Source organism: Strix aluco, chromosome W (assembly GCF_031877795.1).
Source record: "Strix aluco isolate bStrAlu1 chromosome W, bStrAlu1.hap1, whole genome shotgun sequence".
Taxonomy (NCBI): domain Eukaryota; kingdom Metazoa; phylum Chordata; class Aves; order Strigiformes; family Strigidae; genus Strix; species Strix aluco.
Genome location: NC_133970.1, coordinates 1580256 through 1601607, shown reverse-complemented (window position 1 = coordinate 1601607; position 21352 = coordinate 1580256). Strand labels below are relative to the sequence as shown.

General features: G+C 44.6%; 3 protein-coding genes across 8 annotated transcripts in view; 1 reads left to right on the top strand and 2 right to left on the bottom strand.

The window, feature by feature from the left end:
• The window catches only part of LOC141917853 (methyl-CpG-binding domain protein 2), a 41556-nt gene extending 40185 nt beyond the window's left edge, over positions 1-1371 (bottom strand). The window contains exon 1 of one of the 2 annotated variants that reach the window (XM_074811443.1): positions 434-1371. In XM_074811443.1, the coding sequence (XP_074667544.1) occupies positions 434-546 (113 nt within the window). In that variant the 5' untranslated portion in view covers positions 547-1371. The remainder of the gene's footprint in view (positions 1-433) is intronic. The other variant, XM_074811444.1, reaches the window with a different exon arrangement.
• A 56-nt stretch (positions 1372-1427) lies between these two features.
• On the top strand, positions 1428-17521 carry LOC141917852 (DNA polymerase iota-like). Of its 4 annotated transcripts, none has more exons than XM_074811440.1 (12): positions 1428-1609; positions 2495-2620; positions 3260-3424; positions 4605-4757; positions 5679-5915; positions 6565-6743; positions 7014-7105; positions 9593-9726; positions 10888-11090; positions 12143-12864; positions 13800-13932; positions 17205-17521. In XM_074811440.1, the coding sequence occupies exons 1-11, from the start codon at positions 1513-1515 to the stop codon at positions 13801-13803; spliced, it is 2112 nt and encodes a 703-aa protein (XP_074667541.1). In that variant the 5' UTR covers positions 1428-1512; the 3' UTR covers positions 13804-13932; positions 17205-17521. The 4 variants fall into 4 exon arrangements, with proteins under 4 accessions (XP_074667541.1, XP_074667542.1, XP_074667539.1 ...); XM_074811441.1 differs by lacking the exon at positions 17205-17521 and adding an exon at positions 17159-17176; XM_074811438.1 differs by lacking the exons at positions 13800-13932; positions 17205-17521 and having other exon boundaries at positions 12143-13026.
• LOC141917854 (stAR-related lipid transfer protein 6-like) lies at positions 13499-21326 on the bottom strand. 2 transcript variants are annotated; one of them, XM_074811446.1, is made up of 7 exons: positions 21276-21326; positions 20035-20128; positions 19839-19888; positions 16725-16851; positions 15479-15600; positions 14502-14588; positions 13499-14209 (listed from the first exon to the last, which is right to left on the bottom strand). In XM_074811446.1, the coding sequence occupies exons 2-7, from the start codon at positions 20122-20124 to the stop codon at positions 14056-14058; spliced, it is 630 nt and encodes a 209-aa protein (XP_074667547.1). In that variant the 5' UTR covers positions 20125-20128; positions 21276-21326; the 3' UTR covers positions 13499-14055. The 2 variants fall into 2 exon arrangements, with proteins under 2 accessions (XP_074667547.1, XP_074667546.1); XM_074811445.1 differs by having other exon boundaries at positions 14502-14595; positions 15483-15600.
• Between the last annotated feature and the right edge of the window lie 26 nt (positions 21327-21352).

The window sequence follows — 21352 nt, the reverse complement described above, 5'->3', positions numbered from 1 at the left end:
ACCATGGCGGGAGGGGACCGGCCCCTGCCAGGCGGGCGGGGACCGTCCCCATCCCCACACCGGCCCCTGCCAGGCGGGCGGCGGGAGCGCACGGAGCCCCTCAGCCGCCCCCCGGCCGGCGAGCGGAGCGGAGCGGAGCCTCCCTGCCAGGCGGGCGGCGGGAGGGCACCGGCCCTCTGACAGGCGGCCGGCGGGAGGCGAGCGGGAGTCTCCGCCGCCCCTGACAGGAGGGGACCGCGACCGGCCCCGACCCCCCGAGCGGGGGGAGCCCGGGGAGCAGGTGGCGGCGCCGGGGGAAGGCGCGGGCTGTGTGTGTGTGGCGGCGGGGGGGGGGGGGGGGAGCGGGGGGAGCGCTGTCGGTCCCTACCCGGGCCGTCCCCGTCCCGCCGGGGGAGCGGAGCGTGCCGGGCCGGGCGGCCCCGCCGGTACGTACCTGAAGTAGTAGACATCGCTCTTGCCGGCGCTGAGGCCCGACTTGCGGATCACCTCTTCCTTCTTCCAGCCCGGGGGCAGCGCGGGGCAGTCCATCCTGCCCTGCTTCTCCATGCACCGGGCGCAGGGCCCGAGGCGGCGGCGCCGGGGGAGGAGGAGGAGAAGAAGGAGGAGGAGGAGGTGGGACGAGCGGGGAAGGGGCTCCCCCGGCTGCCAGCCCCCGTCGCTCGCAACAAGAGCTTTATTGTTCCCGGACACGGCCGGGGCCGGGACCCCCTGGCGATGGCGGCCGCGGCGCGCTGCTGGGCGCCAGGAGCGCGGGCTGCGCGCGCAACCGGCGGAGCTCCTTTCCCCCGGCGCCCGCTTCCGCGGCCGAGCCCCGGAATCCGGTGGCGGCGGGGCCCAGCGAGCGGGGCGCGGCGCGGCCTAGAGGGGCCAGAGCGGCCAACCCCGCCGACCATAGAGAGCGCCGTAGGCGGGACAGAGCGGCCGCGGCGGGGCCGGGGCGGCCATCGCCGGGACCTCCGGGCGCCTGAGGACGGGCCCGGGGCTGCGGGGGCTGGAGGAGCCGCAGGGGCAGGGACGGGGGCGCTAACTGCCGTAAACCTGAATTCACCCATTTCTCCTCCGGCGCGGCCATGAATAAAACATTTCCCTGGACTTCCCCCCCCCCCCACAGCGTTCAGTTTATTCGTCTCCTCTATGCCGCCGCCCCCCCCCCGCCGCCTCGGGGCCGTTTCCCTCAGCACGACGCTGCTTTAGCACCGCGACCACCCCGACCCCCAACAACTTCCCCGGGGCGCTCCCGGAACGGAGCCACCGCTCCTCGGCGGCCCCGCCGCCACAGCGCAGCGTCCCCCGGGTCCCTCCTCCTCCTCCAGGTCGCCCGCGGGGTCCCTCAGGGCGGCGGGGCCGGGCTCGGTGGAGGCCCCGGCCCTCCCCGGCGGCTCTAGGACCTGCGCGGCGCCGCCGCCGCCTCCTCCTCTTCCTCCTCCTCCTCCTCGGCGGGGCGGGCGGAGCGTGGCCCCGGCGGTGCGGGGAGCGGCTCGGCGGTGGCGGCTGAGTCAGCCCTGAGGCGGCATGGAGCCCTTCCCGCCGCCCTCGGAGGAGGAGGAGGAGGAGGAGGAGGACTGGCTTCGCCCGCAGCCGGGCGGCGGGGCCGCTCCGCCCGCCCCGGGTGAGCGCGGGCCCCGAGCGGGGAGCGATGGCGCCGGCCGCTGAGGGGAAACCCGCGGTTCACCCCCTTCTTCTCGGCCTCTCCCGCTCGTCTCCCGGCGGGGACACACGCCCGGGGCGGGGAGGGCCCACCGGGGTGAAAAGGCGGGAGCTGCGGGGGGGCCGCCTCAGGAAAACATGGCGAGGGCCTTGTGGGCGCCGTGGGGGGGGAGGGCCCCGCCTCGGCAGCCATAGCCCTGCCTTTCCTCTTTATTTTTTAATTATTTCTGCCATCCTGCTGGTAATCACTCTAGACTCCTCCAATTCTCCTCTGGGAACCTCAGGAGACATTAAAAACGCCACAAAACAGCAGATGGAAGTAGAGCTGGGTTTCGCTGGGACTCTTATCAACTAGTTGGGGTTTGTTTCAGCTTGGAGAAATGAACCCCTTTTTATTTATTTTCTTTTGCTTTTTTTAACTTGGCAGGCTTGTTTTCAGAGCAGGGTTTGCTGTTGGTCGGATGGTGATTTGCCATCTTCATTGGCCACCCCTGGGAAAGACAGATATTTGATAGCAGAGTTAAAGATAGATGATTTTACAGAAATACATTAAAAAGAAGTTTCAGTATTCCACTGTGTAAGGATATTGTATCAGTAAAGTGATGTTCTAAAATACTTTGGTGAAAAATAGAGCTGGCCCTCTGCAAACAGGAGTGTTTAGTCATAAACCGAGTTGCTGTGGATGATTTACGCTCCTAAGTAATTCTAGAATTTGTATAAAACTTGTAAATTTTATATTCTTGCTGTAGTATCTGTTTATTAGGATGGAATAATTTGAAAAAAAAGTCGTGACATCCCATGTAAGGCGGCTGGTAATTTTTAATCTGTTTGTTTACTTCCCTCGCAGCAGACCACGGCAAGTCTGTATCAGCCAGAAGCACAGCGTGCAGAGTGGTTGTGCACATCGACTTGGACTGCTTTTATGCACAAGTAGAAATGATCCGTAATCCCGAATTAAGAGCCAAGCCTTTAGGTGGGAGTTATTTCGCTGTTAATTTGGGGATGACGCGTACTCGGGCAGAAGCAACTTAAGGATGTGAATAAAGTCAGGCCGTGGCTGTGTGGTGAGATACAGGCGGTCACACCGGCGCTGTAACCACATCCAGAGGGAGTAAAGTGCAGTCTAGACTCCACGTAGCTGGGACTACAAGATTCATAAATCCTCTTGAGGACAAGTACGGGCACTTGCCGACGTGTCTGAGCAGTTCTGGGGATTGAAGGTGGTTTTATAACGTCCGTGGGCACAGAGAGGGCTGAGCTCCACACATGAGCCTGAGTTTTTTGAGGCAGTCACGCTTCACGCATGTTTTATTCCATGCACAAGAATGAATGTGAGACAGGGTAGTGTCTGCGGTCAGCAAAGAAAGTACATTGTAAAATGACTCTTGATAAAGAGCACTTTCACGGGTAAGATTGCCTGGAAAGGCCCAAAATTAAGAGCAATATTACAATTTCTATAAACTTTTAAAATGTTCTTACCACCCAGTGATCTAAATCAAGAGATTTGTCCTTATAGTCTTGTAGAACAAGACACTCGTGTCGGCGTGGAAGTACTGTGCTCTTCTGGGAAGCACCAAGAAACCTAAACGTTAAAAACCACCTTTATTTTTAGGTGTGCAACAGAAATACATCGTCGTTACCTGTAACTATGAAGCCAGAAAACGCGGAGTTAAGAAAATGATGTCTGTCAAGGATGCTAAAGAGAAGTGTCCTCAGCTGGTGCTGGTTAACGGAGAAGATCTAACTCCATACAGGGAAATGTCGTACAAGGTTACAGGTACAAAATTAACAATTTTTCAGAAGACAAACACTTTCTGTTAAACTCCCTGTGCACGTGCACACGCGGGCGACAGCGTAAGAGGTTTTCCTGCTCTCAAAGTTACCGGGATGAGCCTCATAGCGTGGCGATAATCCTACGATCGTGGCGATGGCCGCCCTGGCCCCGCCGCGGCCGCTCTGTCCCGCCTACGGCGCTCTCTATGGTCGGCGGGGTTGGCCGCTCTGGCCCCTCTAGGCCGCGCTGCGCCCCGCTTGCTGGGCCCCGCCGCCACCGGATTCCGGGGCTCGGCCGCGGAAGCGGGCGCCGGGGGAAAGGAGCTCCGCCGGTTGCGCGCGCAGCCCGCGCTCCTGGCGCCCAGCAGCGCGCCGCGGCCGCCATCGCCAGGGGGTCTCGGCCCCGGCCGTGCCCGGGAACAATAAAGCTCTTGTTGCGAGCGACGGGGACTGGCAGCCGGGGGAGCCCCTTCCCCGCTTGTCCTTCCTCCTCCTCTTCCTCCTCCTCCTGCCCCGGCGCCGCCGCCTCGGGCCTTGCGCCCGGTGCATGGAGAAGCAGGGCAGGATGGACTGCCCCGTGCTGCCCCCGGGCTGGAAGAAAATAAGCTGTTTGACTTGGTTGCAATCCGGGTCAGGTGCTGTAACTGCATCGTGGGATCCGTGTGCTACGTTAGGATTACGCACTTGGAGTTCTTTAAGAACTCTTTTTCTTATTTCGATACTGACTGCGGTACTAGATCTCCAACTGTGAAGCAACGGAGGACAGAACACTGAAACCTCCGAGTGGGCGAACGTCTCCGGTATCTCTTAATTAAATGATTTGCCAATATTGCTATTGATTAGTGCTTTTATCATTAGCAGCGTTAGCAGGAGAAATAGTAGTAACTTAAAAAGTAAAAACCCACCTAGCAGGGAAACAGATCTCCTTAGGAGAAAGTACTGCAGAGGTTAAGAACTCTAATTTCAAAGAGAAATGAGGAAAGAAAGAGATTTGGGGAGAAGAAAAGCAGATGACAGGGGTAGTTGTGGGATGATGAAATACCCCTTCACCTTTGCTAAAATAACTACCTTATTATTTTATCTTGAAGAGAACAGTTTCCTCCTCAAATCCACGTGACACCAGACATGAAAATCTGATGTTTTTCACTGTGCACATATTATCCTTGGGTATCTTTTCCTCCTAGAGTTGTTGGGGGAATTTTGTCCACTGGTGGAAAGACTTGGGTTTGATGAAAATTTTGTGGATATCACAGAGATTGTAGAGAAAAGACTAAACCAGCTCCAGCAGAGTGGATGGTCCAGAGTCAGTGTGTCTGGCCACGTGTACAACCACCAAGGTGCGTTAAAACGTTCTTCACGCTGAAAAATTTGGTAAATGTTTGTGAGGTTCAAGTATCTCTCTGCTTCTAAGTATTGTTCAGAGCTGAACAGTTGGGAACTCGTGCTGCTCTGTGCTTGGTTTCTGTATTTGAGAGCCCACTGACCACAAATATTCATCAGCGTTCCAATTAGACTGTACAAAAAATAAATCTCCGTGGCAGAGGAGCATCTACAGTGATTCAGGAGAACAGATTGTCACCGTCCTTTCTTTTCCTTTAAAGTAGTTTTACTGTACTAAGACATAGTTGTTGTCAATTGGCAAAATTGAGGTTTTTAACGAATAAAACCCAACAGAAGACCGTTTTGCCGTGGTCATGAGGGCAGGAATAGACTTACTGAGACTGAACGTGCATGCGATCGCTACACCGCGATACGAATTTCCTGCACTAGGGAGGCAAACAGGCAGGTTTTTTTTCCTGGATTTTGAGCTATTGTGGTGGCTTTGGAGAGGAGGGAAACGCCTGGATAGTCCTCTTCCTCATTTGGCATTTGCATGTAAGAAAGGCTTGGCTGCAAGGCAGCCCTTTCAATTAAAGGTTTGTTAATCTCTACTTTGGTTACATTGGTACAAGAATCTCTGATATTTAACACTTTCCTTTGACATCTCTTAATATATTGTATTTTATATTTAAAATACTTCCTAAACATGCTTCATGGACAGTATGTCCCTGGGTTGGGACAGCAGCACTCCCCCTTTGACCAGGGTTTCGGGGAGATAAGCGTGAGGTTAAACTTAGAAGCCGTGGCAATACCACTTGACGCATGAGACCGTAATTCCTCGTACCGCTTTAACGCAATGTAAAAAATATCTAAAATCTTAGAGAATTAGCTAACTAGGTGACTTTACACACCGAACCCTGCTCGCTTTTTCTTTGCAGCTATCAACTTGCACGACACAACGCACGTAAGGTTAGTTATCGGATCTCAGATTGCAGAAGAGCTCAGGGGAGCCATCTACGCGAGACTGGGCCTCACCGGCTGTGCAGGAGTGGCCTCCAACAAATTCTTGTCTAAACTGGTATCTGGGACCTTTAAACCAAATCAGCAAACACTTCTTCTGCCTGAAAGCTGTCAAGATCTAATACGCAGCCTCGATCACATCCAGAAAGTGCCTGGTGAGTACGGTGCTGGGAGCACAGATGGGGAGCGTCCTGACAACTCTTACGATAATTAAAAAGACTGAAAGAGTAACTGAAATCATTTGAAAATCTCATTTTCGCAAGCAGGCAGCGGGGTGTGTTTAGGGTGCTTTCTCTTTTTTCATAAGCTGTTTTGAGTTTTGCTTAGCAGGAGTGAAAGCTCTTTGGGTTTCTTACTTTTTGGTCTTGACATAAAAGTCTTGCAGCACTTTCCAAGATACCTTCAAAAATACTGAAATCGCAGCTTATTTTTATTGAAGCCTAAACATCATGGTTTTAAATACAAACTTTTTTAAACCTTGCTGATTGGAAACCTTCTGCCAGTTATTAAAATGGAGCCTGACAGAATACTCTGAGGAGGTGTTTTTCCTAATTATTCCACGCCGACACTGTGCCGTTGGCCAGGAAGCCTCAGTGGAGGCCACAGACACAGACCAACTGTTGCTGTGTCCCAATTTTCTAATGGCAGATTGTAAAATTTGAATGGAAACTCGGCAAAAATATTGCTGAAAAGCCTGCACTCCAGTAGTGTAAATAACTGTCAGTACTACACATGTGGGGACGACTTCTATCTACATGTATATTTTCACTTTTCTGGGTATTTTTTTATACACGTTTTATTTAGGCATTGGCTACAAAACTACCCAACGTCTCGAAATGCTGGGTGTTAGGAACGTGTGTGATCTCCAAGCGTTTCCATCTGAGGTGTTGGAGAAGGAACTGGGTGTTTCTGCTGCTCAGCGTATCCAAAAACTCAGCTACGGAGAAGACGACTCCCCTGTGACTCCATCGGGCCCTCCTCAGGTACAAGTATTGTTCTGAATTACTTTATAAAGAGCAAAAAAACTGCTTTTAGTTTGATACAGCTTTGCTGGACTGACCAAAATGCTGCCTTTTTGTATGTATTCTCTGGTACGACTCAAATTAATGCGTAATTCTCCTGAAGTTCAGTTGAGCTCTGAGCGCCAAAGATATCTTGGTGTTAATTCTATGCTTAATTGTGATACTCTTCTTTCCTCTTTGGAATTTTGAAGTAAATATAAAACTGAAAGGACTAATGTGGGGTTTTTTTAGTCCTTTAGTGATGAAGATTCCTTTAAAAAATGTTCGTCAGAAGTGGAAGTTAAAGAGAAAATTGAAGAACTGCTTCCTAACCTATTAGACAGGTGACTGTCTTCAGTAGCTCTGTTTGATGACTGAAATGCTGACCTGGAGGCACTTGGAGCGTATCGTAGGTTTGTCTCACACTCCACATTTCATCTCTCCACAAAATGTATTTACAGGGAGGGCACCTGCCTCTCCAACTTCCCCCTTTTGGGTGTTTTTTCTCAATTCTTGGATTGTCCTGCCCCCTTGCCCCGCTTTCCTCTTGCCAGCCCTCCCCTTCCTGCGCAGCTTCTCCCATCAGGACCTTTGCATATTCCATTTCCTGATGCTTTTCTGGTGCTTTGATTGGGCATCGCAGGATTTTGTGCATCTTCACCGATCCCTGGGAAGGACCCTCTGGTTTTTTTCTCTTTCCGTAAGCAACTTTCTGTACTTTCAGGCCCTTGGTGATCCCCATTTATGCTGCTCCACCACTTATTTTTCTGTCAGGCAAAGAACATTTTCATTTTGTACTTCCCTTGCCCCGGGAATCCAGGCAGTAGCCAAGCCCAAGATACCTGACAGCATAGCAAGAGGATGCAGTCACTCATGTCTTGGCTCCCGTGACTTCCCCATCCTCCCTTTTGATCCCGTGACTCTCTTATTACTCCTTTTTATTAATTTATTTTATTCTAGCAGCACTGAACTGTAGTTCCTGTTCTGCCACACTTCAAATTCTGATTTTTGAACCCCTCTTCTGTCAGTTCTGAACAGCCTTTGCATCCCCTGTTCTTGATTTTTATTTTTCTCTCCATGTTTTGATACTCTCTACATGTCTCTCCAAGCCTTAAATCATCTACAAGTCTTAAAGGTTTTTATTTTGATTTTTCTCTCAATATTTTGATACTCTCTACATGTCTCTCCGAGCCTTAAATAATCTACAAGTTTTAAAGGTTTTTATTTTGATTTTTCTCTCAATGTTTTGATACTCTCTACATGCCTCTCCAAGCCTGAAAATCGTCTACAAGTCTTAAAGGTTTTTATTTTGATTTTTCTCTCAATATTTTGATACTCTCTACATGTCTCTCCAAGCCTTAAATCATCTACAAGTCTTAAAGGTTTTTATTTTGATTTTTCTCTCAATGTTTTGATACTCTCTACATGCCTCTCCAAGCCTGAAAATCGTCTACAAGTCTTAAAGGTTTTTATTTTGATTTTTCTCTCAATATTTTGATACTCTCTACATGCCTCTCCAAGCCTGAAAATTGTCCACAAGTCTTAAAGGTTTTTATTTTTCTCTCCATGTTTTGATACTCTCTACATGTCTCTCCAAGCCTGAAAATCATCTACAGGTTTTAAAGGTTTTTATTTTGATTTTTCTCTCAATATTTTGATACTCTCTACATACCTCTCCAAGCCTTAAAATCATCTACAAGTCTTAAAGGTTTTTATTTTGATTTTTCTCTCAATATTTTGATACTCTCTACATGTCTCTCCAAGCCTGAAAATCATCTACAGATTTTAAAGGATTTTATTTTGATTTTTCTCTCCATGTTTTGATACTCTCTACATGCCTCTTCAAGCCTACAAAATCAACTACAAGTTTTAAAGGTTTTTATTTTGATTTTTCTCTCCATGTTTTGATACTCTCTACATGCCTCTCCAAGCCTGAAAATTGTCCACAAGTCTTAAAGGTTTTTATTTTTATTTTTCTCTCCATGTTTTGATACTCTCTACATGCCTCTCCAAGCCTGAAAATCGTCTACAAGTCTTAAAGGTTTTTATTTTTCTCTCCATGTTTTGATACTCTCTACATGTCTCTCCAAGCCTGAAAATCATCTACAGGTTTTAAAGGTTTTTATTTTGATTTTTCTCTCAATATTTTGATACTCTCTACATACCTCTCCAAGCCTTAAAATCATCTACAAGTCTTAAAGGTTTTTATTTTGATTTTTCTCTCAATATTTTGATACTCTCTACATGCATCTACAAGTCTTAAACATTTCCTGCGCCCACATCTCTGCAGGTCTCACAAGAGATACATTCATTTTTGTTCCATGAACACCGTGGGCAAGCAGGGTTTTACCTGCATCTCAGACATTGCGCAGTAATTACGACATTTGCAGCCAGGCTGTTTGTAGTGTCTCATTTACAACATGTAGAAGCGAAAAGTCTTTTGTAGCGAAAGTACCACCACCCCTGTGCCTTCTGGAGGGGGAAAGAAACAATTACATACTTTGAAACAACTACAACCAGCTCACCTTTTGCTGCTGAACTGGGGATGTTTCCTCAAAAAGAGCTAAAAGCTGAGGATTATACAGGGTGTAACTGCAAATATACTACTTTTAATATATTAAAGTATTGCAGACTGACCCACTTAATTTACACTTCAGTTGAAGACTATTCACGTTGTGTTGAACTTCTAACTGATGGGTCATTAAGGAAATCAGCCAGAACCCACAAGGTTCCCTGTATAATCAGTGGAGTAAAGCCAGAAGTTGGGAGATTTGTAATTCTTAGATGCTGAGACAGTTGCTGTAGTAATTCCGATCCCTTGTGCCCCGCAGGATCCGCAGGGATGGCAGACAGCCCCACACGGTCCGACTGACCATCCGGCAGTTCTCCTCAACCGACAAGTGGTTTAATCGGGAAAGCCGTCAGTGTGCTCTTCCCCCTCATCTCAGCCAGAAATTTGGAAAAGGTAAACTTAATATTTTTTGAAAGTATCGACTTTGTGCTCCTACCACTTCACTTCTCGATAAAATTCTGCTACTTAACATCATGATATTATTCCTTACCCTTAATATTTGGCAACTTTTTCATCACTTGTAAATATATTCTGATGAGATGTGCTAAAACCCTACAGAACTTCACTGTAGGAATAACTTCCACAATTCTACCATGTTTTAACCCAGTCTGGCTGGATTCCAGGCAGTAAATTTGGTGGGGTGAGAATGGGAGATGGGGGGCTGCTTCTCAGATTCATAATCTGCTTTTCTCCATTAGGGATTTGAATTATGTTCTCAGTTTTATTATGTAATAAAATGTCTTTTTGATTTATCTCTGAAAATTAATAACATAAAGGCTCTTGTCCTTCTCAGAATTGAGCTTTCCAACCAGCAATTGCAATTCATTTGACACTTCATTCAGGTTGGGGTGAGGAAATAAATCTGAATCACTGCTGAGTCAGCACACAGAATCCCTGTTCCCTGGATTACTCCTCACGGAGAAGCTCTTGAAAGTCTCCAGAGTTTCGCTTCAAAATTGAAACTTCTACATCAGAGGAGACAAACAATTGCTGCCAGCTCCTATAGTGACACAAACCCCAAGAACCCCCGTAGTTATCACCCGTGCTGGGGCGGTGTTAAACACCCACATGGCTCTGCAAAGGCCCTTTTGGGTAGAATTAGATCATTTTTCAAATCTACTCAGCTTGGCTTGTGTTCTGTAATTCTTGTCTAACCAAAGTAATCGTCACAGGTGTAAAATTAAGCTTTTTTACTGGAGGGGGGGGAAAAGAGTGTTATTCAGTTCAGGACATACCTGGCAGGGCAGAATGAACATCTTAATGACTATATTGACAGATTATTTTGGAAGCCTTTAGCAGTGTTCAGAGTTTAATACTTCAGGAAATCGTGTTCCAAGATGAATAAAGGTTTCCTTAGTGTACAGAGTTATAAATATTCTCATATCGCTAAAAATAGCACTGCATTTTCAACTTAGATTGGGATTGGTCTCTTCTTTTGGTGCACATGCAAAATGTTAAAAAAGTTTAGAATGTGAAGTTAGAAGTTTGCTTCTACTTCACTATTTAAATCAATCTTGATTACACGTTGCTTTTTTTCAACCATTTTTGTTTTAGAAAGCAGCAACATTATATCCCCGTTGGTTGATATATTAATGAAACTCTTTCGAAAGATGATAGATGTAGATCTGCCATTTCATCTTACCCTTTTGAGTGTCTGCTTCTCCAACCTCAAAGATCTTCCTAGCAGCAAGAAAGGATCAATTGGTTTCTATTTAAAGCAGATGTCACCGCCATCAGGCTCCGGTAAACGTGTCCGGGTAAGCTGAAAGATACTGAAAACTATTCTGCAGAGAAGGAAGTTCTATGTCTGTCTTTATTTTATAGATTTAAACCTTAAATTAAGGTTTATTTGGAGTCTTCTAAGCAGGTGTTACTAGTTTGTTTTCTTAGCCAGACTGCATAAAAGAGGTTTAATACTCTCTTGAATGAGCCAGCCAGCTAGGTTATCCAGCCCCTTAATGGAAGAAAACAGAATTCACTGAGGAAGAAATCCAAACTCATGTCTTCTAAGAAATAATTGCTGAATTTTGGCTGTTCATTCCAGTAAAATCTGCCCGTTATTCAACATTTGTGAACAACAGGGCACTTACTCGGATACTGTCATACTGCAGCATCTTTTACCTTAGATTAAAATCTCCTTAAAGCTGCTTATCATTTACCTTGTTGCTTTTATTAAGATATTTTCACAGTGAGTATTTACCTTCCTACACCTTCTCAAGTCTCCCTGCTCAGACTAGAAATTAATCAGAGTTTTAATTCGGTATTGACCGCTAGCACTAGCTTCGCATCAAGCAAGCTTCTAATTCCAAATTCCTAATTCCTAATTCCAAATTCCTAATTCCAAATTCCTAATTCCAAATTCCTAATTCCAAATTCCTAATTCCAAATTCCTAATTCCAAATTCCTAATTCCAAATTCCTAATTCCAAATTCCTAATTCCAAATTCCTAATTCCAAATTCCTAATTCCAAATTCCTAATTCCAAATTCCTAATTCCAAATTCCTAATTCCAAATTCCTAATTCCAAATTCCTAATTCCAAATTCCCCGCAGAGTTTTAAAATGTATTAATAAAATGTAACTTCAAGGTATTTGCTACTTTAAAATACAAAATGATTCCTATGTGTATGTACTTTAAGGTCTATGTTTCAAAATAAGATTTAAAAAAACACTACAGATCATGAGGAAAAAAAAAAAATCCCTGTCTGTTAAGGAATAATTTGAAGAACTTGCTGTTAGTGAAATAGAGCTGGGTCACTAGTCAATTACACAGGACATACTTATGCTTTTTATGTACATTTTTTGCCCCAGGAAGTGGAAGATGTCTCACAAGGTGAGGGAAGTGCTTCTTGGAACCAGAAGTGCAACAGCACCAGCGCTACAAAAACTAGGAAACTTTCAGAGGAAAAGCAAAGCAATATAAAAAAAGCAGGAATTCCTGACTTCCCCTTGCATTTGTCTCCTGGTGACATCGACCAGGAAGTCTTCAGGGAACTTCCAGAAGATATTCAAAAAGAAATGATTTCTGAAAAACCAGCAGGGATCCCTCCTGAGGACGTTTCAGGTGGGCTGTCAGCATGTTTTGTGGAAGCGGTACCCGGCGCTTCCCCGGCGCACGGCTCCGGGGCTGGGGGTTCTCCCGAGGGTCACGGAAACCCAGGGACAAGCAGCAGCATGGAACAACAACCTACTGATGCTCTGAACTTCATGGGGAGAGACCCGTCATCTCTGGAAGCTGGAGCTGGCCGGAGTGTTCCGCGGGTGCCTGTCTTGGGTAAAGATAAGGAGGCCTTTGAAACAGCTTCCGAGGAGAAAACTTACAGCAGGCAAGCAGGAATTGTATTTCCTCCTCATGTTGACACAAAGACTTTTTATGAACTACCTGCAGATGTGCAAAAAGAGCTACTAGCTGAATGGAAGAGCCAGGAACCTGCGTCCAAAACTTCCACAGATAAACCCCCTGAAAGGCCTAAAACAAAGAAAGGAAGAAGGAATACAGCACCGTGTTTAGCACAGTCTAACAGTTTGCTAAGGTATTTTAAACCACGGTGAAATGTTTTTTCGTGAGCGACACTAAGAATCCACGCTTGAAGGCACTTTAGTTCTGAAAAGTTTACTAAAAATTGTAAAGATATGAATATTAAACATGTATTTTGATAACTTTTGACATAAAACCTGCTGGTGACTCTGTTTAACTATTAGTCCATCTTATTTTTCTTTCTTATAAATTGACATTTATCTGATGAATCTTTAGTTGTCCTAAAAATATTATAGTATGCAAATGTATTTTAGTATTCACTATTAATACCTTAACACGTTGACTGGGGGGAAGGAATTTTTACTTTAATTTTTCGTTGAGTTATACTATAGATGCAGTTAATTGTTTCTAACAACTTGGGAAGGGATCGAGCAAAGAAGATGAAAGCAATTTCCAGGCTATTCTTTAATTTGCACCACTATTTGGGTGATTTGTAATGGAAATTCCTATTCACACAGCTATCACTATTTCCTGCAGTTAACTCCTTAACTAGAGGTAGTAGAAATACTAAGGGGTAACGGGAAACATTACTTCCAAATGAATCATATCACCAGCTTGTTCCTGGAAATTAGTCAGCGTATAAAAAATGTTTAGGTTTGGTGCTCAGGATTCAGAAAACGACAAACAACTCTGTGTATAAAGAGCAGTTTTTAATGAGATGCTATATACAGATTCATCAGGCTTTTCTTCAAATATTTAATTCCAAAGCAGTGAAATAGGTGCTAATTACACTTGCACACTTACAGTTAATAAACATGTTTAAAATCTCTAGGACACAAGATGGTTCAGTCAAGAGTACATAATTGAGGTAAGAATTTATACACGTGTGTTTAAAGCTATGGCAAAATTTGACTACTGCTGTATTTTAACACTGCTATAATCTCCATCACCACATTCTTATGTCTGTGTATATATATATATTCTCTGCAGATAAAGTGCAAAAATAGTACAAAACCATGACCTGATTACAGTGAAAGCGACATCCTGTTCTTTGAAGGCCCTTCAGTGTAAATTCTTGCATCATTCCCAAGAACAGAAAAAACCAGCAGTCACCGTTTCAACAGTTAAGTTTTATATATTTCCACATAAACCACAATTAAAATAAAACGTCATCATCTACTACTTTAAAAATGAATCCATGTAAGAGATACATGTGACTTAAGTGCTTGTTATTTTCCACTTACGTTTAATTATGGCTCTTCAAGCCTTTCAGTCCAGCTCTCGTTTCAGTGATTAAGTTTATGAGAGTAGTAGGTAACACTGTCTCCACTACGGAGCCCGGAAGCATTCCTCCTAGTTGTGGCTGAATAAATACGACTAGCTTCGAATGCTCTGGATTCCTGGGATGAAAGGAGCAAAATCCTTCAGTTAACACTCGTTACTCTTCTCATTTGGGATGTACAAATGTTTACAATTTATAGCTCATCGCTGGTGAAATTCCTAATGTGGAAAAGTGGAGGATGTATAAAGTTTCATTTGTTTCAAAAGACAGTCGGAGTCACAAAACCGATCTGCACAAAAGTTGCCGCAGAATAAAACGAAGTAAAATTTTTTTAAAAGCTTCATGGTTTGGTAGATTTTAAGCTTTGGCTAGAGAAGACAACTAAAGATGCTAATGCTTTAAATACTTACTCAGGCAGAGGTGAGCAGACGTAGCCACAGGGATTGTTGTAGCCTCGGACACAAGAGGGAGTTGGAGGGCAGCTGGAGTATTCCACGCTGACAGCTGTAAGTCACAAAAAAACACCATCAAATTAATCCCCTTTCTATACATCCATCATACAACTCAAAACCGACCCTTTCTAACCCGACTCCAACTGCTACAGGATAGTACAAGACCCCACAACACAGTCACTGATGCGTTTAGTGATTCCATTCTGAACACAAAACGGCTAAAGGACATGAAATATTTGTGCAATTCATTCAACACGGGTGAAAATGTCTCTGTTTAGCAGGCACACCCAAAAGTACTAACCTTGAGACATGCTTACGCGTACCCAGGTGCTGAGGTGTGGCTCAGCTCTGGACAAAGAAGTCACTTTGTCAGCAGATGTCGTTAATTAGTAAACACAATTGCAGGGAAGATGAGGAAACTGCTGCAGACATGCACAGTAGCAGTTAGGAGGGGTTCTTTTGTTTAGTCACCCATTACTTTTACGTAATAAAGTAAAGAATACAGCTTGAAAAATACTGGTAGGTCAGCTAAGCTCCAAGAGGAAAAAATGTTGATTTCTGCCATGTACTTAAGGAAGAAGATGAGCACAGAAATGAAGTAGCAGTGGGGTATTTTCCTGGTTGGCCATATAGTTGTAGTATTAGTCATTTTACATTTTGTGTGTTTACAGAGCCAAACTCCAAGAGAATCAAATATGGGGCAAATTGGGGGTTTATTCTGAGAATAGTGTATTAGGCAAGTAGCATCTGGTCAGGAAGCCATCTAAATGCAGAAAAGTGGTATTAAATAAACACTGAATCTATATAATGAAATAATAAATTCCAGCTTCCTCATCCTACAACTTTTTTTTTAATTTTTCAAAGAGGCATAATAGGAGAATAAACAAATACAGTATTTTCATTATTAGGCAAAACATGCTGTAGTTACACACAACTTACAGTTAGTTGTAAGGATCCCACCAGGGTATGGTTTAACATACAGCAGGTCAACAAAATCTCTTGATGAAATCAGTCCCATACCATAACTGTGGGTTACACTGTGGTATATACCAGTGTCCTGCGAGTAAAGGTGATTTTTTTGGATTAGTATGTAAGAAGTTAAGTTGTATTTAATTGGCAAAGCAGCGTTACGTGTTGAATAATGAGTGTGTGGTAAAAACTGATGTCTATTTGTTAGCGTAAGACAACAGTTCTCATCATTAGTTAGTGCTGAACTAACTTGAGAGCACCGAAAGGGATCCTCAGTAACACAGGGAAGGGATTCACTGCCGTTCCTTGGGGCCTACATTTGCCACAGGAGTAATTTCCACGTGGAAAAAGTCAAAACGTGCCCATTTAGTATCCATGTTTGGGGGAGCTAAATGCCTATTTGCCTTCAAATACACACGCTAGATTGCACGCTGCGCTCTAGGACAAAGATGTCTAATCAGTTATGCTAAATCAGTTCCAAAAAAAAGCAGAGATGTGCCACCAAATCCTAATATCTGCCCAACTCAAGCAGATCCAGGCAGAGGAAAGTGAGAGAGACGTTCAGGGAAGACAAAAATGGGAGGATTTTTTTTTTTGCCCCCAGTTTAGGGAATACTTTCATACACTTGAGCCATTGATACGTGTGGAATACGTCCCGCGGCCTCTCTCCACCACGCACAGGGTGGTTAGACCAAAGCCAGCTAACACAGGACTGATATTCTTCACAGGAATTCCCTGCAGAGCGCCTGGGACAAAGCCCCAAGCAACTTAGAATTCAGAACACACAGTATTTCACAGTGCTAGAACAGCACCAATTCCATTTGCCTGTTGCCTTTAACTTTGGTGATTTTTTTTTAATTTGTATAATTTATGCTCACTGAGAGAGGAGCTTTCCCTCCATTTTGTTGGCGTTGTGTCTCCCCCTGCTCTCCGTGGACGCTTCTGTTGTTTCCCACAGACCGGATTTGAGGACATTTATTTCATAATAAATACTTACATTTACCCTAATTTTTAAATTACCCTAAATATTTAACTGCTAAGGGGAAGGGTGCATTTCACACCCACTTCACCTAAGCAGCAGGTTCAGTTTTTACCGACCCAGAAAGCATTTTGCATTAAGAGCCTTCGTCATCCAAGTAGAGGTCTTTTTAGTCACCATAATTCATGCAGAAAGAGTTAAAATAAAATCTTTGTATTAAATTATCATATTACCTGGTCAATCCTTTCTAACAGCTTGTAAGACTGTAATGCTTTGTCCCATTTGTTTCGATATTCAGGAAGATACATAAAAGGAATAATTTTACTAGGGACTTCCTTAATTATCCCTTCTCCACGGTATCTAGATTGTGTAAAAAAAATAGATATTGAATTCACATTTATGAACTGGAAAAGTAAGTTACACAATAACAAGCATTTAGCAGTTGGGGATGTCAGACTATAATGAGGTAAAGCACACGAATGTGGTTGCACTTGATGGATTGATTAAAATTCAAGTAGTAATAAAAATTATTATTCTGTAATTGATTTTTGAGACCGTTACCTTCTTGGCACCAAACATTTTAAACAAATTCTTTGCGAGCTGTTAGGTAGGAGGCTGTTAATTTAAATATATGCAATTCATCTATTGATTTATTTTTTCTACGTAGGTACTTTCAATCCATTTTGACACCGATTGCAAATCTTCTATTCTAGCACATTCTGACACTTCAACTTTTGTTCACGATCTTCTGAAGAGTTCAAGGGAAAGTTCACAGCGGGGAAGAGCGGCCTCTCACAAGGAAATGGGAAATTCCTGTGATGCTGGGAACTGCTCCTGAAGGCCGAGAGTTCTCACACCTAGTTCCTGGAGAAAATGTGAATCCCTACAGTAAGCCCTCAGCAATGAAACGCCAAGGTGAAGGATGCTGCGTGAGGACGGAGGAGCTCAAAGCAGATGACGCTCCAAACAGCGTAAGAAACTTGAAATCAGATTTACAGGCCCCGACGACACACGAGTGTTAAGTCAGAAAGAGCAAAGATGGCCGAGTTCAAACCCAGACACGGAGGCTCTGTGAAATCACGGGTCTGTTTCTTCACTCTGCCTTGGTGGAGCACACACAGTGTAGGCGTACAGCTCTGCGCCAGAAACTGGCTTCTCCACTAACTACAGCAGCTCCGACAGCGAGGGAAAACATTCTAATGCCTCCTCAAAACAGCGAACGTAAGCTGGGGCAGGACCAGTTACAACCAGCATATTAATATTTGGATACGCCCTGGATTTCTGTAACTCCCATGAACTTATGTTTACCAGTCTCCTAAGCAGCTCTCGCCTGCATCCTGTAATAGCTTCTCTCCTAAACTCAGTGCAAGTCGTTAATCAGGACTCCTAGGCAAGGCTCTGAAAGACACGGTTGCTAGACTAAAAGAAAGGGCACACTTGTGAAAAATCTCGATTTCCAGCTTTTACAGTGGATTATTGGAGCTGGAAAAAGAGGAAGTAAGCCTAGGAAAGACCGCTTGGATCACCAAATCTAGTCTAGCTTCGAAAAACTGACACACGGAGCTCACTGTCTTTCTTGAGCTGAGGTGACATAATTCCAAACAAAATCTATTCAGCCTTGAACAACCAGCTTAATGCTTCCCTGAACTCTGCTGAAAATATTTCACCTGACTGAAGCAAGGATCCCTACTGCCTTTCACTGCCAGATCCCACACTGATTTCTTTCAGCAAGTAAAGCAAACTGTTAATACTCCTGCCAATTAAAAAAGAAACCGTCATTTGTGATACGCGGTTAATAAATATTCCACGTCAAACTGAAAATGGGAACTATTATACTTTTGCTGCTAGAAACAGCTAGTATTCCTTCAGAAAAGACAGGCTAGGGACCAGTGCTGCTTGTTTATGTGACAAAGATTTGTATGAAAATAAATAAAAGATTCTGGCTCCCAGTACCAAATGGCAGAAAACACGATGATGCTTCTCCTAACTGCAAGGGACTTGCTACATCCAGATCTGAGTACAACTGAAAATGGCTTCGCACCCAACAGAGTAAAACGTACCTTTTTTCCTCCACAAAAACAAATCAGGCACATTCCTAGGAATTCTAAGCAGCCAGACTCCCACTCCCTCACATCCACCTGTACTGAAGTAAGATCTGAAATACAATAATAATGCCATATACAAAGTACGCAAATTTTTATGAAGATAACAGTGCTTTTAATATACTCTAATGAAATATTACACTATTTTCCATTATAATACTGTAATTCTTCAGTAATACTAGTGATAAAGCATTGTCTTCTGTAATTAATACTCTCTTTGCTCAAACCTTCAGAAATAATTAGAAAACCAAGCAAGACTTTTGGATTTCAAACACCACTAATCACAAACATCTCATCATACTGAGAACAAAGAAGAATGAGATGCAAATTTTCTCTAATGCCTATTTGCCTAGATTGGCATTTAATGTAATTTAATACTCATTAGGGTTTTTTTTTTTTAAAAAAAAAGAGAGAAGCTAAGGCCCTGTTGCAAGCGTCCTCTTTTCCTCTGCTTTTGCACACTTCTCTTCAGTGAGATTTTTTTTTTCCCCCTGGTTTAGTGAGCTGAATCACCTTGGTAAACAATCAGCTGAGTGCCACAGCCACCATAAACGAGAAGCAGGATTGCAGAGCCAGGAGAGGGGCAGGGAAGAGGAGGGGAGGACTGTAAAGAGTAGAGCCAAGTCTCTCAGTGAGAACAAGCCATGAGATCAGCTTAGCCAGCCTCGCCTAACTCCACCCTTTGGGCCAAACCTAGCTGCTTCACAGCACAGAATTCATCGCTCGAGAGAAGCGAGGACAGATGGAGTTGCTGCTCTGGAGATTATACGACCTTCTCATTCTTGGTACAGCTAATTCAGTCTCAGGTGCCAGAAAGAAAAAGGTACAAAGGACAGATAAGGTAGAGCGTATCTGCATGTTTGAGTATCGGTCACTGCACAACTACGAGGGGGTGAAAAGTGAAGCTCAGCTGCTAAGAGGTAATAGCTTAAATAGAATATTCCACCAGGAAGAGTCACTGACTTCAGGCCAAAAAACTGTGACTTCAATTATTGCATATTACTGTTATATGGTATTTAATTTTCACAGCACATTTGGAAATTGCTTAGGAAATCCATCTCTTGTATTCCAGCCCCACTGCTGACCCAGCGTAACTACAGCACCAAATCCTCTCTACAGCTAACAAAGCTAAACACTTTCATGAAGGACAGAACATGGTTAACTTTTCCATTTCCATCGTGGGTGTCACTGCTCAAAAACCATGTTGTTATTCATTACAATGACAAACAAAACGTAAATACTTACATATTTCCTGCATACTCTTTTGAAGGCTTTGAAGAAACTGTAACATTTTTCTCAAAGCAGAAAAAGGAAAAATAAAAACTTAGCAGTTGATAGTTATCGACTAATTTTTAAAGGAAAACAGTTTTAAACACTTTTTGCAACAAAACATATTTAATAAAAATAACTTCATAAACCATATTAACTAAGATTTTCTTACTGAAACTTTTATCACTCTCCATCCTGAAGTATCTTGACTGTATGATAAAATTTTCTCTGAAACTTCATCTGCAATTTTCTTATAGTCCATTTATCTGTAAAGATTTAAAACCAATTAGCTGGTATATGATAAAAGCATTTCTTAAAGAGCAAAAAACATGAGCTCATTCCTGTATTCTTGCCACAGGCTTTAGTACACATTAACTGAGTATTTCCATCAAATAAACTTTTTAGTCATCATAATCGATTTCAGAAAAAAAAAGTCATTATTTAAACAGAAATCTGTAACTGACTTCCAGTCTGGGCTACTGAGAAGTAGCTGTTGGTGTGGATCTTGAGAATGAATTACAGCATCTAGTGAGGCACAGCCTTCACTCTGTATTAAATCCATCATTACTCCACATTAAATCTTCCCCTCCTGATACAGTTTATCACCTCAGAGTCTGATTCTGCCTTGCTTAAGTCATTAGACTAGTAGCCAACTTGTGTAGTTAAAACACTTGAGGTTCCAACAACTGAAGAGAAGTTTTTCTTCACTCAGAGCTTTGTGCAACCAGCATCTAGGCTGTGCTATGGGGGAGGCTTTAGCAAGCAAGAGGCTTGTCTCTAGTAGTACAGAGGCAGGCTTGCAGAAGCCACGCTTACCAAGACAGCCCTTTCCAGCCCAACCCAGCCCTCCCCAACGCTGACATCTCCTGGGGTGCTGCACCTCCCGACCTCCCCACCCTTTTTTCCCCAACACATTCAGCTCTTTTTCATAAGACAAACTGTGGTCCTCAGGCCAGCACTGAACATTTCTGGACTAGTCTCTCACACAAAGTTAACCTCATACCTAAACCTTTACGGGGCTGCCTCGTGTAACGGGTGGGCACAGCCTTTTCCTGCGCTGCCTCAGTGACACCCTGCGGAATTTAGCCAGGTGCTCGGTTTGCAGCCCCGAAGGAGGACTGCCCGCCGAGGACTACGGAGGAGCACACACCCTCAGCCGGGCATAAATTCGCGGCGCCTCCGGCGAGGCGGTGGGCTGGCTGAACCCATCACCACACGCAGCCCCCGCTCAGGGAGCGCTGAGGAGAAACCGACCGCCGCGAAGGCCTGGCTGGCGCGACCCTCACCCGCGCGGAGCCAGCCCTGAGGCAAGGCGGGCAGCCCGCCCCTCACCCCCCTCTCCGGCGGAGGTAGAACCCCGGGTGAAGCGGGGGCTGAGGACAGGAGGGAGAAAAGGCGGCGGCGGGGACTCACCTCAGCGGCGCGGAGCGGGGAGAGCCACAGCGCCGCCTTCCCGCCTTCCCGCCGCGGGGCATGCTGGGAGCTGTAGT

Coding starts and splice junctions, on each gene's coding strand:
- LOC141917852 (XM_074811438.1), top strand. CDS start 1,513: ATGGAGCCCTTCCCGCCGCCCTCGGAGGAGGAGGAGGAGGAGGAGGAG. Junction 1,610..2,494: donor GGCCGCTCCGCCCGCCCCGG/GTGAGCGCGGGC, acceptor CTTCCCTCGCAG/CAGACCACGGCAAGTCTGTA. Junction 2,621..3,259: donor ATTAAGAGCCAAGCCTTTAG/GTGGGAGTTATT, acceptor CTTTATTTTTAG/GTGTGCAACAGAAATACATC.
- LOC141917854 (XM_074811445.1), bottom strand. CDS start 20,124: ATGGACTATAAGAAAATTGCAGATGAAGTTTCAGAGAAAATTTTATCA. Junction 14,596..15,482: donor TGGGATCCTTACAACTAACT/GTAAGTTGTGTG, acceptor TGTGACTTACAG/CTGTCAGCGTGGAATACTCC. Junction 14,210..14,501: donor GTCTGCTCACCTCTGCCTGA/GTAAGTATTTAA, acceptor CTTTCATCCCAG/GAATCCAGAGCATTCGAAGC.